Source organism: Populus euphratica, unplaced genomic scaffold (assembly GCF_000495115.2).
Source record: "Populus euphratica unplaced genomic scaffold, PopEup_1.0 scaffold18.1, whole genome shotgun sequence".
Classification (NCBI taxonomy): Eukaryota; Viridiplantae; Streptophyta; class Magnoliopsida; order Malpighiales; family Salicaceae; genus Populus; species Populus euphratica.
In genome coordinates this window covers 1,702,193-1,716,566 of record NW_011499881.1, presented here as the reverse complement: position 1 = coordinate 1,716,566, position 14,374 = coordinate 1,702,193, and the positions used below count along the sequence as shown (strand labels likewise).

General features: G+C 34.3%; 2 protein-coding genes across 4 annotated transcripts in view; both read left to right on the top strand.

Moving 5' to 3' along the window:
- Positions 1–97: 97 nt before the first annotated feature.
- Positions 98–12,033, top strand: LOC105129500 (putative ion channel POLLUX-like 2). 3 transcript variants are annotated; one of them, XM_011031596.1, is made up of 25 exons: positions 293–383; positions 576–655; positions 882–961; positions 1,309–1,427; positions 1,762–2,042; positions 2,906–2,977; positions 3,878–3,950; positions 4,294–4,392; positions 4,471–4,625; positions 4,712–4,816; positions 5,248–5,334; positions 6,391–6,475; positions 6,557–6,704; positions 7,099–7,175; positions 7,256–7,336; positions 8,469–8,663; positions 8,754–8,867; positions 9,789–9,881; positions 10,001–10,127; positions 10,212–10,288; positions 10,455–10,502; positions 10,594–10,663; positions 10,744–10,817; positions 11,044–11,154; positions 11,242–12,033. In XM_011031596.1, exons 2-25 carry the CDS (start codon positions 642–644, stop codon positions 11,341–11,343), a joined length of 2,487 nt encoding a protein of 828 aa, XP_011029898.1. In that variant the 5' UTR covers positions 293–383; positions 576–641; the 3' UTR covers positions 11,344–12,033. The 3 variants fall into 3 exon arrangements, with proteins under 3 accessions (XP_011029897.1, XP_011029898.1, XP_011029899.1); XM_011031595.1 differs by lacking the exon at positions 576–655 and having other exon boundaries at positions 98–383; XM_011031597.1 differs by lacking the exons at positions 293–383; positions 576–655 and having other exon boundaries at positions 882–1,018.
- Positions 12,034–13,895: 1,862 nt separating this feature from the next.
- LOC105129499 (rRNA-processing protein EFG1-like) overlaps positions 13,896–14,374 on the top strand; it is a 3,346-nt gene continuing 2,867 nt past the window's right edge. Inside the window, exons 1-2 of the mRNA XM_011031594.1 lie at positions 13,896–14,175; positions 14,254–14,363. Of these exons, the coding sequence (XP_011029896.1) occupies positions 14,017–14,175; positions 14,254–14,363 (269 nt within the window). The 5' untranslated portion in view covers positions 13,896–14,016. The remainder of the gene's footprint in view (positions 14,176–14,253; positions 14,364–14,374) is intronic.

The following is a 14,374-nucleotide window of genomic DNA, read 5'->3' as shown; positions in this document are numbered from 1 at the left end:
GACAAGATCCAAAAGTCCCGAACGAGGATAAAACACAGATGGCCACTCGCACCAAGTGGTCCACAAGATACCTTTGTCCTCCTGCGAGTCAGCAACACGGGCACACCAGGACTGGAAAGGGTACTTCTCTTTTCTCCTCTGTCTCTCCAGTTCCCCTTCCCTTTTCCATCTCAACAGAAAAACATCACACTTTCTACTGCTACATCACATCTCACCGCTCTCTTCCTTTTCTTTCTCTCTCAGTACTTTCCTCAAACACTGGATATAACAATATAAAAACATCGAAAAAGAGAGATGCTTCTCAGCCATTTGCAGAGCTCCCACCCATGGATCTTACCGCCTCGAATCCCCAGACTGAATCAAACTCCTTCTTCACCTAAGAGGTCGTTACTTCTCCATCTTCAGTATCTGTACGCGCACGTTCTTTTGAGTTGATGTATGTAGCATTTTAAACTTATTTTCTGGAGTCAAGTACAACATTGACAATAACAAGAAGTGGACTTCATTAATTGAGATAGTTAAGACAGTGTGTGGACCTTTCATGGTGAATGTTGCTCTCACAAAGATTTTTCCAGGAAAATATGTTGAAGAATTATTTTCCTACATAGTCGAGAATTGTTCGGCTTTGTTTGATTTCTTGGATGCAAGATACTCTGTAAGACAGGAGTTTCTTCAAGAATATTTTATAGTATCAGCCCGATAGAGGTCTACTTTGTTCTCTGCTGCTCTTGGTTCCTGTCCGAGCATTTAAGATGGCTGCACTCAATATGTTTTTTTTTTCCAACAGAAAAGATGGAAAAGTGTGCTAAATTCATGTCATGTTCGTACTTTGTTTTATAGGATGATGTCAACAACTTCACACTGACAGTGTATTTTTACAGGAAATCGTTTCCCTGCCGATTTTGGTGGATAAAATCTCCTGCTCCTGGAGCATGTAAGTTTGGATTATGCAACCCTGGAGGTGAGTTTGAAGCCGTAACCCTTTACCACTCGTTTAGTGCTCAAGTATGATACCAAGGTCAGAACTGTAGCTAGATTGGGGTTCTGTCTACTTAAATGTAGTATCAAGTTCATCTATTTGTTTGACAAGGATGTAAATTTTTACTTAGAGCCCATAACTTCTGAGGCAATAAGTTTGCAACGATTTCAGCACCTCAAATCAAAGAAAATGCTGTATCAATCTGTTTTGACATTAACTTATATGTCAATTGTTAGCATAATCCTTCCTATTTTGGTGCTTTGCTGATGCTACATAATCATTTTTAAATGAACAGTGATAACATTTTATCTTAAAAAATACATTTTCAGGGAATTGTAAAGCCATTAATCAAAGCACATGGTATAAGATCGATAGTGTGGTGTATACAGATATTCCAGATAATTCACATCCCGAGTTCCTGAGTTCGAAGCCAAATAGTAGCTCTGAGGTAAGCATTAAGTGAAAGAACCTGAATATGGAACAAGTTAAAAGCTGGATACACTGTAATAGAGTAATGGGACCTTCCTTTTCCATTCGTGATGTTTCCACAACGAGGAAATAAAAGAATGGTTTGGTTGCATTGATTCTTACTGTACTTAATGTGTTCAATTTTACATATTTGGTTCATGGCGTTTTCTTTTGGTGTACATCCGGTACTGAAAGAAAAGTGGTCTATATTGATATACGATATTTCTGCTTATCTCGTTGTAGTCAATTTTACAACTAAATGTGTTTGTTGTAATTTGTCATATTTATGTTGATGTGATCTACTGTCTGTGCAGGATTCCCAAGCTAAACTTACAATTGGATTAATTGCAATGTGTTGCTTATTGACACACTTAAATTCTGCAAATACATTAATAAAGATTGTCCAAGACTTGCTTCCCTCCTTGGCTGGGACTTTCGGAACTACAAATTCCCCATTTGCTTGTGTATCTAATTCCTTGAACAAACCAACACCTCTGCAGTTGGATGTGTCCTTACCCTCATTTCAAGATATTAAGTGGAGCTTATCACGCCTACTTTATTTGTTCAACATGCAACTTGAAAGAAATGTTGCTACGTAAGTGAAATAATAAATTTCCTTGTTCTGGTCCATGTGCCTGTTTTTCTCTCTCTATCAGCTAGATCACAGTAAGTTTTGTGCGTTATTGATTTGAAATCTTGATAGTTCCTTTTGAAATGAAATCCCTTATGTTTTGAGGGATTAGAAGATAAGATGTCATCAAGACATTATGATACAAAGTTGATGTAGCTGCAGTTAAGGGAAAACAAACCATGGATTTGTTCTCCTGTAAAACAAAATAAGTAGAGTTCTAATGGCATAAATCCCAAGCATGTTTGTACAATCAAATGGTCTACTGATCACCAATTATGCCAGGAAGGTTTTCTATAGTTCTATCTGTCAATTATTCACTCTTAAATCGAACTGTGTTATTCTGCATTAGGAGTTTTGTGGTAAACTTGGCTGCTTGGGAAGCATTGCAATCTTTTTGAGTGTATAATGGGTTACTAGATTTCTGAGATGGATATTTAAATTAATATTTAGCAAACTTTTGTAAATATGTGCACAACTTGATCTTTAGGGTTAGAATTTTGGTACCAAAGTACTTAATTGAAACCTTAACTTGAAAATTATACAGTCTGCGTAATGTTCTGGTATCTGTTAAATCTCTAAGGGTTAACATTTGGGCAACAGAGTATTTCAATGAAACCTTCACTGGAAAAGGACATGGTCTGCTTAAGGTATTTGTTAAATCTCTTCCATAGTTTAAATTCCCACAAAAAATAAGGCGCCTAAAAAATTTAGTATCAATGATTGGGTTATATTGGCAAGTTATGTTTTTCAGCATGTGAAAAGTTATGAGGGTCCTATGTTTTGTTCGTTGTTTTTCAGTGATCATTGTTGTTGTAAACGTGTTGTAGGTCCTTTGTGGTGCTACTCGTGGCTTGCTTCTCATTTGTTGTCATTGGAGGTTTCCTGTTTTTCAAGTTCAGGTAACCTACCAACAACTGCTCCCTTTGGAGAATACAATGACAAAGGATAGTTTTGTTACTTTCTGATGGAAAATGGAACTGTTTAGCTTTATGCATGCCTGCACCATGCCTTGATATTTTTGTCTCCAAAACCTCTTGGTTTGGAACTTTTGCAAGATTGCAATGCACTTATTTTGCCATAATCCTTTGGCTTATGCAGATTGGAGGGACTATGTGGAAAATTAAAATGTATTGCATGGATAAAGCTATGCCCATATTTTTATTTGAGGATCTTTGTGCATTTCATACATTAAGATGTAGAGTTTAAACCAACAAACTTTTAATTTACATGTCATCTATATGCCTATCTTGCAGGCTATCATTTTTGTAACTAAAGTTTCATTTTCCCCAGGCTTATTTTAGTCACAGCCATTGCCTCCAGTCTTCATGTTGTCACCTTTTTTGACGGATATGATGAAATTTTAAAACATTTGGTTGACATTGGACTTTCAGTGCCTTATGTTTGTTCCTTCTATGTGCTCTATTTTCAAGTTGATCAATGGAGAAAAATGTGCAAACATTGCATAAAGAAGTTCCATCTAATGATGCCTCCATCCTGTATTTTGTCTCTTAACTATTTGAAACAGACATTGGAGAGGATCTCTTCAGGTTTGATCTAGTTATAGCTCATCTCTGTTAACCAGATGTAAAGTTTCCATTCTATAAGCTGAAAATCTTCTATGCGAGCTTTTTTAGTAAAATCATTTTCCCTTTATCAATGCCAACCATTCTTTCTTCATCAAGGAACTCGCTCTAGCTGTGATTGGTTGCTTACTTGGTTCTTCTCTTAATCAACTCTGGCTGCATCTAGTGCTCTCACTTGTTTGCTAATCTGGGATTGTGCTATGTTTAACAATACAGGGGTAGCCAATCTCTGGAGGACTGCTTCTGGGAAGCTTGGGCATGTTTGTGTTCATCTTCTACTCATTTAAGGGTGCGTTAAAGAGGTGAATGCTTACAGGAGTGATTATTAAGGGTGTAGGGATTAAAAGCTATTTCAATGTGTTTTTTGGGGGAATGTTTAATATATAAGAAAATGCATGATTTTGTTTTGGGTGGGATTTTATTTTATTTTTGTTGGGGGGTTGTTTACCTCTTCCAAATGCCACCATACATGATTAATAGTGGCCTTTGTAATTTTGCACGGATTTACCTCCAAGCCAACTTGGCTTTTGGAATTTCTAAAGCTCATTCATTAGAAAGATTTTCCAACATTTTCAGAATTTTTTACTTGCATTTCTCTATTCTAAAGAACTTGATTATATATGGAACTGCAGCAAAGAACACGAGTTGAACGCGTTATTGGCTTTGTTCTTGCTATATGGGGTATATTGTTCTACTCTCGGCTACTGAGCACAATGACAGAACAGTTCAGGGTAAGCTATTGGAACAGGAACTACTTACTGATGCTGAATTGTATTTAAGTTGCATTCTTAAGACTGTTACTTGGACAGCATAACATGCAAAGACTCAGGGAAGGGGCACAAATGCAAGTTCTTGAGACTGATCATATCATCATTTGCGGAGTAAACAGTCACCTTACTTTCATACTAAAGCAGCTAAACAAGTACCATGAGTTTGCTGTCCGCTTAGGTACTGCTACAGCTAGGTAATTAATTCTCATCTGCTAGGACTGTTCTGTTGCAGTATCGTGTGCTGTACGCACCTTTGATTATGTTTTGTATGTCTTTACAGGAGGCAGAAAATTCTACTTATGTCTGACCTCCCAAGGAAGCAGATGGACAAGCTAGCCGACAATATCGCCAAAGATCTTAGCCACATTGATGTCCTCACCAAAAGGTATGGTATAATTAAATCCTCTTTGCTAATTGCTGCAGGGCTTCTGCAAAATCCCTCAACCTTGTTCTTTTCTTTCCCTGTGGCTTTGCCAAGAGTTCCTTCTTTCGTCATCAACATCCTTTGGTTGTAACAGTTGTTTATTTTGGTGATAATTTAATTTCGATGCAAATATTTCATTACGTATGAATTTCTCTCTTTATAAAGCACACCAAGCATCTAGGACTTTTCTTTCAACAACTTTCTTCTCTCTTTATAAGGCACACCAAGCATCTAGGACTTTTCTTTCAACAACTTTCTTCTCATTAAAGAATTACCCATCAATAAAATTATTTTATAAATTCAAACAACCAGAACATATACATTACATTTGAATTTTGACAACCTATCTGTGAGTGTTCTGTTTTCACATGTTCAGCTTCTTATTCGTACAGTTGCAACCTTAGCTTAACAAAATCATTTGAAAGAGCTGCAGCTGACAAGGCACGTTCCATAATTATACTGCCAACAAAAGGAGATGGGTAAGAAATTCAAAGCAACATTTGTAGGACTATCTGCTCATATTAATTGACATGTTAGCAATATGTCACACAAAACTGCTTCCATTTCATTTTGTGGAAATCATCTTGTAGTACTCGGACAAGCACCAGAGTTGCTTTGTTAATGATAGAGATATTCTTACCATGGTAAATGTCATTTTTAAGCTTATCTGTTAACCTGTAAATATTGTGGATAATATATTTGGATCTGGGTCCAAATTGTATCAATGAGCCATGTTTCCTTGATGCTTTATCGTGATGACTGATAAGGTTTGTACCTTAATTACATTGACTGAAGGAGTGCTGTCCTTCAGTGTCTTTTGTCCACTATGGTGGTCATTGGCCCTTACCATCAGTAGTAGATGAACTCAAGATTTGTAGGAAATATATTAGACCCTTCCAAGATACTTCCCTGGATTTTGTTCAATATGCAACAACGAAACTTACATAGAGTATGGTCATTAGCAACAAAGAAACTACAAAGATACCACATTAAATTGACTGCATTTAATACCTTTTTGTTAATTTTTTCATCACTATTTGTACTTTTGCATGTCATTATCATTACTGTTGTAATTTAATCCATTGATCAACTGCTTCCAGATCAAGTACATGACATAACTTGAAGTGTTCCCTGCTGTCTCCTTTTGTGCCTTTTGATCTAAATTTTTGGCCTTTGGCAGCTTGCTAGCGATACCAATGATTTTAATTTGCATGCACCTGAAATAATCAACATGATGACTTTCTTGAGGTGTTGGCCAATAGGACTTTGCTTGACCAAGAAATACTGTAGCTCTTATAGGGTTTACAGGAATATGGGGAAGGATAAAAGGATGTTGGATCTAATGGCCTCTGATTTTATTAGAATGATGGAACTGACCATTACAAGTCTCACTTTTTGTGCATCTGAATCTTGCTTCTTTTCTTAGTGAACAGATCATCTATGTTTTGGCAATGTACAGTTCTAAGAATTTGTTTGCGAAAGCAAGACTAGGAAAAAACTAGAATTATATTGGTTTTTGATCTTCTATTGATTAGGTATGAAATCGATACCAATGCATTTCTATCTGTGCTGGTCCTTCAACCTATTGAAAGGATGGATTCTGTTCCCACCATTGTTGAGGTATGTTAGGTTTTTCCTGATCACTTAATGAAGTTTATTGTGCAAAATTTAACTGAATATGGGGTTCATTTTGATATACAGGTTTCAAACTCCAAAACATGCGAGCTTCTAAAATCAATTTCAGGAGTGAAAGTGGAGCCCGTGGAAAATGTTGCATCCAAATTATTTGTTCAATGTTCTCGACAGAAGGGGCTTATAAAGATCTACAGACACTTGCTTAATTATCAAAGTACGGTGCGAATTTCCCTTACATAAATATGGCTACCAGTATTGTCTGTGAGAGAGAGACAGTTTAGGTTTCCTTTTGGGTTAATATGCTATTTCCTACTGAAAGAAAGCAGCACGACCTAAATACTACTTGAACCTTACCAACTCTACTATCTGAAGCAAAAAAGAAAATTCCTGCCTAAACACAAATGGCTTTGGTTTAAATTAGAATGGTTCTGTGCAAGTTGGGTTAATTCTTGGGCTATTAAAACATATCCCCATACAATACCCCTAGAAGTTAATCAGTTTAAATAGCAGAACTTTTTCCTTTTTCTATTGTATGAAATATCTTTTCCATTGCCCAATTTTGTATTTGTACAGAAAGAGCTAATCAGTATCATGTTTACTCGTTGCAGAAAATGTATTTAATCTTTTCAGTTTTCCTGCTCTAGCTGGAATTAAATATAGGCAACTAAGACGTGGATTTCAAGAGGTAATGTCATCTGATGAACATGGTTCCAGCTAGAAGATAACTGACATGCAGTCCACTAAGTTTGATATTGTCTTCTTCAGGTAGTGGTTTGTGGTCTCTACCGGGATGGGAAAATATTCTTCCACCCAAATGATGATGAGGTTGTGCAGCAAGCTGACAAAGTATGTGGATGTTATGGATTTCTGAACTAGCATACATGATCTGTGCATTTAGGATCCTAACCTTGAGATGCAATCCAGTGAAACTTCTAATATCTATATGAAAGCAAAGAGTGGAACCTGAAATGCCAACCTATTTAGCCACATTAAACTGCTTTATCTTTTCAGTCTGACCCTGATTAAAAAATACTGAGGTTGTACTCAGAAAACTTAAGAATGATTATTGGATATTGTTGCAAATTGACAATCATATATCAGCCTCATGGTTTATTAATTTCTAGGTGTGCATTGTTGTTTTTATTGTTTCGCTGTCTTATCACATGCTGCCTATGGTAGCTGATTTTAATATTTTTAAATCCGATAAATCCAATTATCTACCTGGGAAAATATAAAGATAACAGATTAATTTCAAGGAACAACATGCTGCAGCAGTTAGTTTGCTGCCAGGATAAATCCAATGGTTCCAAATTTGACTAAGAACGGGCATGCATATGAGCCCTTGGCCTTGCATGTCAATGGGTTGATTGATTTGATTGTTGCTGCAAAATAGTGTTGCTTCTATCTCTAATTGATGATTGCATGTTTGAGACTCGGAGTCAAATGCCTGCAGTTCAATGGATTTTACTGTATTTGGATCAGTTAATGATGATAACTATAAACTAAATTAACATTTATTATTAAGTGGAAGTCGATGATGCTGTATAGTTCAATGGATTAGTTAAGTTACTATCTTCCCAGAAAAGATATTTTGAGCTTTAGGTTCTAGAATTACTATAAATTAGAGCAATTTCCAGTGTATGAAGGGGCACTATCTGTGATTTCCAACCATCACTGGCTGCATATAATTGTATGGTTGCCTAGTTTACCTCTTTCTTCATGTTTTACTTTGTGAATATCAATGGTTTTATGTTATGCAGTATATATCCTATATGCCATGCCATTGTGTTGTCTTATGTTATCTCATTGTCCACTTCATTATATAAATTTTAGATGGCTACTACTTCACATGGAAAGATATGTTTGTTCACAGTATGTTGTTTCAAATATGTTGGCTTCACTCATGTTATTGGGTTGATTACGGTTCCCCCTTGATCTTATTTATTTGTTCTCTAATTTGTTCGCTTTTGCTACATAGATCTTGTTCATTGGTCCAGTTCACGGTAATAGGAGCCTGCAAATTGCATATTCTAGTGTCTTCAAAGAAGGAGCTTCCTTTTTTCAAAATCTGGAAGTTCCGGAAGATAACAGTGACAATTTAAATTCTGCTATAGAATTGCGAAAAACACGACTTGAAAATATAGTAAAACGCTCCAACAGATCAGGGTCAAAGGTATCTTCTCCTAGAGATGATTGCTCAATCAGTAGTTTACTTTTGGATTATATTTGTTGCTTTGTATGATTGTTTTGCTTGTCTATGTAGGCATCAGACTGGAGTCTAGGACCAAAAGAACGAATTCTTCTTCTTGGATGGCGCCCAGATGTTGTAGAAATGATAGACGAGTATGATAATTATCTTGGACCTGGGAGTGTGTTGGTATGCTGCTATATAATTTAGAGCTTTTAACTTGTTTATTTAAATAGCTTTTCTCAATATTTTTCTTGCAGTTCATCTTCATACCTCTTAATTTAAATAATAATTGCTCCTCAAATTCAGTTTTGCTTACCAGAAATTTAAAATTAAATTACACACAAGCAATTATAATGAGAACATGTATGATGTAGACGTGCAACTTATCAGAAATGGTTTAGGAACAGGCTATAAAAAATTATTGCTAACCTTAAGGCAATCAATGATCCAGGATACATATCCCATGGATTAATTGATTAGTAAATTGATACATTTATTCTGGAGAATAGAGGAATACCATGTTGAAGGTGGCATTGGATATACACAGTAAAGAGATGATTTAGTCAGCTGTAGTCTGTATTGGAGAATTTAAATGTTTCAGAATTGTTGTTTGCAGAATGCTTCTGTAGAAATGTACCATTATCATATATATCCTTTGTTTAGCTTCTAACTTCGTGAAAGTGTATATGGACATTTTGTTTGTTTCATTGTATCCGGATTCTCACCAAGAGGGTTTCTTTGTTGCACTTTTCCAGTTTTCAGCCCGGAAAGGATTTTACCAATAGCTTTTTGTCAATTTGCATTTCTTACTGAATAAGAATGAATTGCCTGTTTGTTTCCAGTCCCATTGATAACTTCTCATGTCAAAGCATAACTTTCTGTGCTTTGTTTCTCCTCCTCTTCATCTTCTTCTTGTCGAGTCTCCTCTTGCATTTAGTATCTGTTTAGCTATTGGACACTTTAAGTCTGGCATCCCCCGTGATTTGACTCATAATTTTTGGAACTTGATAGAACAGAACTTAATGTTTACACATGACGTGCTCTCAGCTTCTAGATCAAATGTGTTGATCTATAGTTTAGTTTCACCTCCTCTACAAATATATGCAGGAGATATTATCAGATGTGCCGTTAGATGAGAGGAAGAGGACCAGCAGCGTTGCTAATCAAAGAAAACTAAAAAACATCCAGGTTTCCCATAGGGTACTGTCTAATTCATCCAAGCCAAGAACAGCCATTTTACACCATTTTCTTTATTTTGTTTTTCTTGGAAACCTTCTTTTCTTTGAGTCTAATGCTTTATGATCTTTCAAATATTGCAGATTGGAAACCCCATGAATTTTGATGCATTACAGGAAACCATATTGGATATTCAGAATTCTTTCAATAAAGATGAAGATATTTCCTTTTCAATCGTGGTAATATCTGATAGAGAATGGCTTCTAGGAGGTAAAAATACGTGCCTTGGAGATAACAACATGCAAAGCTTTATTGGGTTGATGTGGCATCGCACTAATTCTTATCCATCTTCAGATCCATCCAGGGCAGACAAGCAATCTGCTTTCTCTCTTCTTCTTGCTGAAAATATCTGCAACAAACTTGGAGTCAAGGTGAACATGATTCCTTTTAATTTCAGTTGATCATATGGATCCATGTTTTTTATTTCTGAAGATTAGTTTTGAGAGTTTTTAATCCAAAAAGGTTTAGCCATAATGAATTGATCTATCTTTTTGAGAAATGATAATCAACTCATCAATATAACAAACTGTTCTGCAGGTTCAAAATCTAGTTGCAGAGATTGTCGACTCAAAATTAGGCAAACAAGTAACACATCCTATAACAGCCTCGTTCAGCTTTATGTCAAGAACACTGTTGTTTTGTGTGGGTATTTATTAAGCTCATGCTATCTCTTCAGATTTCAAGAATCAAGCCGTCCTTGACTTATATAGCAGCAGAGGAAGTAATGAGCCTTGTGACAGCTCAAGGTCTCGAATCATTGTACTCTACTTGCTGTTACACTCTTCCATTATTACCATGTTCGAGTAACTTTTTGTTTACATAACAGTTGCAGAGAACAGTGAATTGAATGAGGTGTGGAAAGACATCTTGAATGCAGAGGGTGATGAAATATATGTGAAGGTAAACCATCTTCCTTGTATTGTATTTTGGTGTCAAGCCTCCTCAGGTGAGTTGGCATATTTCTCATCAAAGGGTGACTCGGTCGTGGAAGGAGATTCGGGGCTGCTCTTTTCTATTTCCTTGAGTTGCGGATGATGGACTAAACATTCTAGAATTAGTATGGAGTTTATTCAGTACCAACCCATTTAACACATTTTAGCTGCGTTATTCTGTGTTTCTTTGGCAGGACATCAACCTCTACATGAAGGAGGGGGAGAATCCTTCGTTCGCAGAGCTCTCTGAAAGGGCATTATTGCGTCGAGAGGTTGCTATAGGCTATGTGAAAGATTCTAGAAAGGTATAGACGATTAAGAAAGTATATTAGCATTTGGTTTAGTTTTTAACCATTTTGGTCTAGACATCTCATCAAACCTTAATTTTGCAGGTTATCAATCCAAATGTAAAATCAGAACCCCTTTCCCTGTCTTTGACTGACGCATTAATCGTTATCTCCGAGCTTGAAGGAGAGCAGCCCATTGTTTTGTAAACGCGAACTTTCAGTCATCATCTGCCTTCGCTCCCGCTTACTGCATTATTATTATTTTTTCCATTGTTGCAGGGCATCTTTGTTTCTGTCTAATGTGGATGCTGCCTAACAAGCAGAAACAGTGTCAAAATCATCCCAAATAAAAGAAAAATGACGACAGAGAAGATTAATGGTAGTTTAACTAAAGAAATGGCTACCCAGAGCTGAGTCATACAGTATACAATGTGTAAATATGCGGGAAAATCCCTTGTCCCGTATTTTTGCCCCAAGGAGGTTGACACAGGTTGGTAATTTTCATTGGTTTGTAACCAGAATTTAGATACCACCTTTAGTTATTAGAACCGGATTGGAGGAGTTGGTTTAACTAGTAAATCGGACCTTGAACCGGTTTGGTTCAAAGGTTTAGTAATTGATTCGGTAAGAACTGGATTGATTTGGCTTGAACTGAATGAATCAGGAATTGGATTGAACTTGGTTGATCCGTTTCAAAGCCAGCTCGTCACCTGTCTTTGGATAAAAAAAAATTCAGAAAAATAGCTCTTTTTAGGGACCCTCGTAGATCCAAACTCTCGTTAAGTCATGATACACCCTGGCTCCAAGCTTTGTTGCTTTTCCTATGTAACTTTGGATGAGTAGTTCAATCTATCTTGAAATAATTGAACAAGTTTTAAATGTTTTTAGCTGCTTCAACTATATATTTGAATGGTATTCAATTATTTAATATGTAATTTAATTTAAAAGAGATGTGAGATCTGCGAGTACTAAGCGGAACAGCACCACAATGCACTGTTTGTGAGTGTGGCTGGGTTGTGTTTTTAAAAAACTTTAAATTAATATTTTTAGTTATTTTTATCATTTAATATGGTAATGTTAAACATAAAAAAAATATATATAAAATAAATATTTTAATATATTTTTAATACTTTAAAAATATCTTCCCCACATCCTCCAAGAACACTGAAGTGTATTCATTGATTAAAAAATATTAACTATGTACTAGAAGAGCTCCTTCCTGAACTGTAAGTGATTTTTTATTATTTTTTAATTTAATTTTTATTTTATGTATTTTATCTTCTCTTAACCCAAATCAATACTCAATTGAATTTTTTTCATGAAAGGTTGAATTAAAAAATAGATAACTAAAGTGGAAAAAAAGGGTTAAATAGGTGGTGTTTTTGAAATTTATTTTAATCCCTTATTTTTTTTTCAAAAAAGATCTATTTTGATACTAGATTTTTTTTTTCAATCACTTTTTTGGTAAGGGGAGAAAAAAAGACTTTTCGGACTTCAATGTAGAAAGAAAAAAAATATCATTTATGATGATTTTGATTATTAAAACAATTAATTTTATTGTCAAGTGATTTGAGAAGAATTTAGAATAAATGTTTTTTTTTTCTCTTTGAAAGTGTCTAAAAACATAAATACGAACTCGAGAAAAAATTTTATTTCAGGTTTTCAGGTGTTTTTTTAATATATTTTTAAGTTAACAAGGTATATAAAATGATTTCTTAAGTGTTTCAAGTTAAAAACGATGTTTATTCCATCAATTAAAAAAAAATAAATACCCCCAGGCTATATTTTGATGCGCCGAGCACTTGACTTGACTTGCTAGGGTTAGCAGTGCATAATCTTATTATTTTTTTATTTTGATTTTCTTAATTAACAATTTTTTAAGATATATTTTTTATATAATTTTTAAGTTTATGTTTTAATTAATACATCTTTTATGTCATTTCTTTGGTTTATTAAGTATTTTTTAAATAATAGTAATTTATTATATTAGGTGTATTTAATTTTTTTAAGAGGCTATTATGATACATTTATATTTTTTTATATATATTATAGATTAAATTTATTTTTAAAATTTTAAAATGTTTTTAATACATATAGCCTTACATAATATTTTTTTCCTTTTATTTTATTCAAAAAATTTTAAGTATGATTTCTATTACAAATTAATTTTAATAAATAAATTTATTAAACATAATTAAGTAAAAAATACATGTTGCGATATTAAACAACTTGATTTATATTTGTTTCATATTTTTTTAATTTTAATTTTATTTATTTTTAATTTTATTTTTATTAAATTATTCTGATATTATAACTTAGAATGCCTGATATATGTGTAATCTATATATATTTCGTATTTATGTCACATGTTTCATCTGTTAGCTCTACTTTGTTGAAAATAAATTTTTTTATTTGTTGTAGCTATCTCACTTTTTATTGTATTATATTGTATTATAAAAGTAATAAAAATTAAATCTAATTATTAGATTTTTTTAATTTTTTTAAATATAATTGTTTCCTAATTTTTTTGGTTATAATTTTTTGTTTATTTAGCCTATGACATTGTATATGACATTGTACGGACCATTAATGATGCTAAAATAATATTTAAGGTTGTGATAATAATTATTTTTTTATATAAAAATATATGAAAATAATATTTTTTATATTTTAAAATTTATTTTTAATATTAATAAATAAATAAAATAATTTAAAAAAACTACAAACACTTTTTTTAAAACAAACAAGCGAAGCAGAAGAAAAAGGTCGTATCATAGCATAGCGAAAGGATCCCAAATCTTGTCGAGCGAGTGAACGAGAATAAACAAAACAGAAGAGGGGAGTGGGGGAAGGGAGGCATATCAACTTTTGAACAGCAACATGGCCCATGGTGGCTATGGCAAACGGAGAGTGGCTGAGCGCAAACCCCCTGTAGGTCGCCGTTCCAAAGGATTAGGCGTAGACAAGAAGCCTAAACAAAAGCCCAAATCCGTTTCTATCAAGAACCAAATCCGCTCTGTAGATCGCATGCTCCGCAAGGTACTACTTTCTTACTTCCTTTTTTCACTTTCAACTAGGGTTTTTTTCACCATTAATTAGTTCTCTTTTTAATACAAGGAACTTCCACCTCAAGTAAGAGAAGCTCAAGAAAAGAGGTTAGAGGAATTGAAGAAGCAACAAGAAATTCATACTCGTTTGGCTCTTGAACGCAAGATTTTCTTGCGTGATCGGAAGCTTA

Excerpts from the sequence above, each read along its gene's own strand:
- LOC105129500 (XM_011031595.1), top strand. The coding sequence starts at position 295 with ATGCTTCTCAGCCATTTGCAGAGCTCCCACCCATGGATCTTACCGCCT. Across the intron at positions 962-1,308 it reads TGGATTATGCAACCCTGGAG|GGAATTGTAAAGCCATTAAT; the intron begins GTGAGTTTGAAG and ends ATACATTTTCAG. Across the intron at positions 10,128-10,211 it reads TAGAGAATGGCTTCTAGGAG|ATCCATCCAGGGCAGACAAG; the intron begins GTAAAAATACGT and ends ATCCATCTTCAG.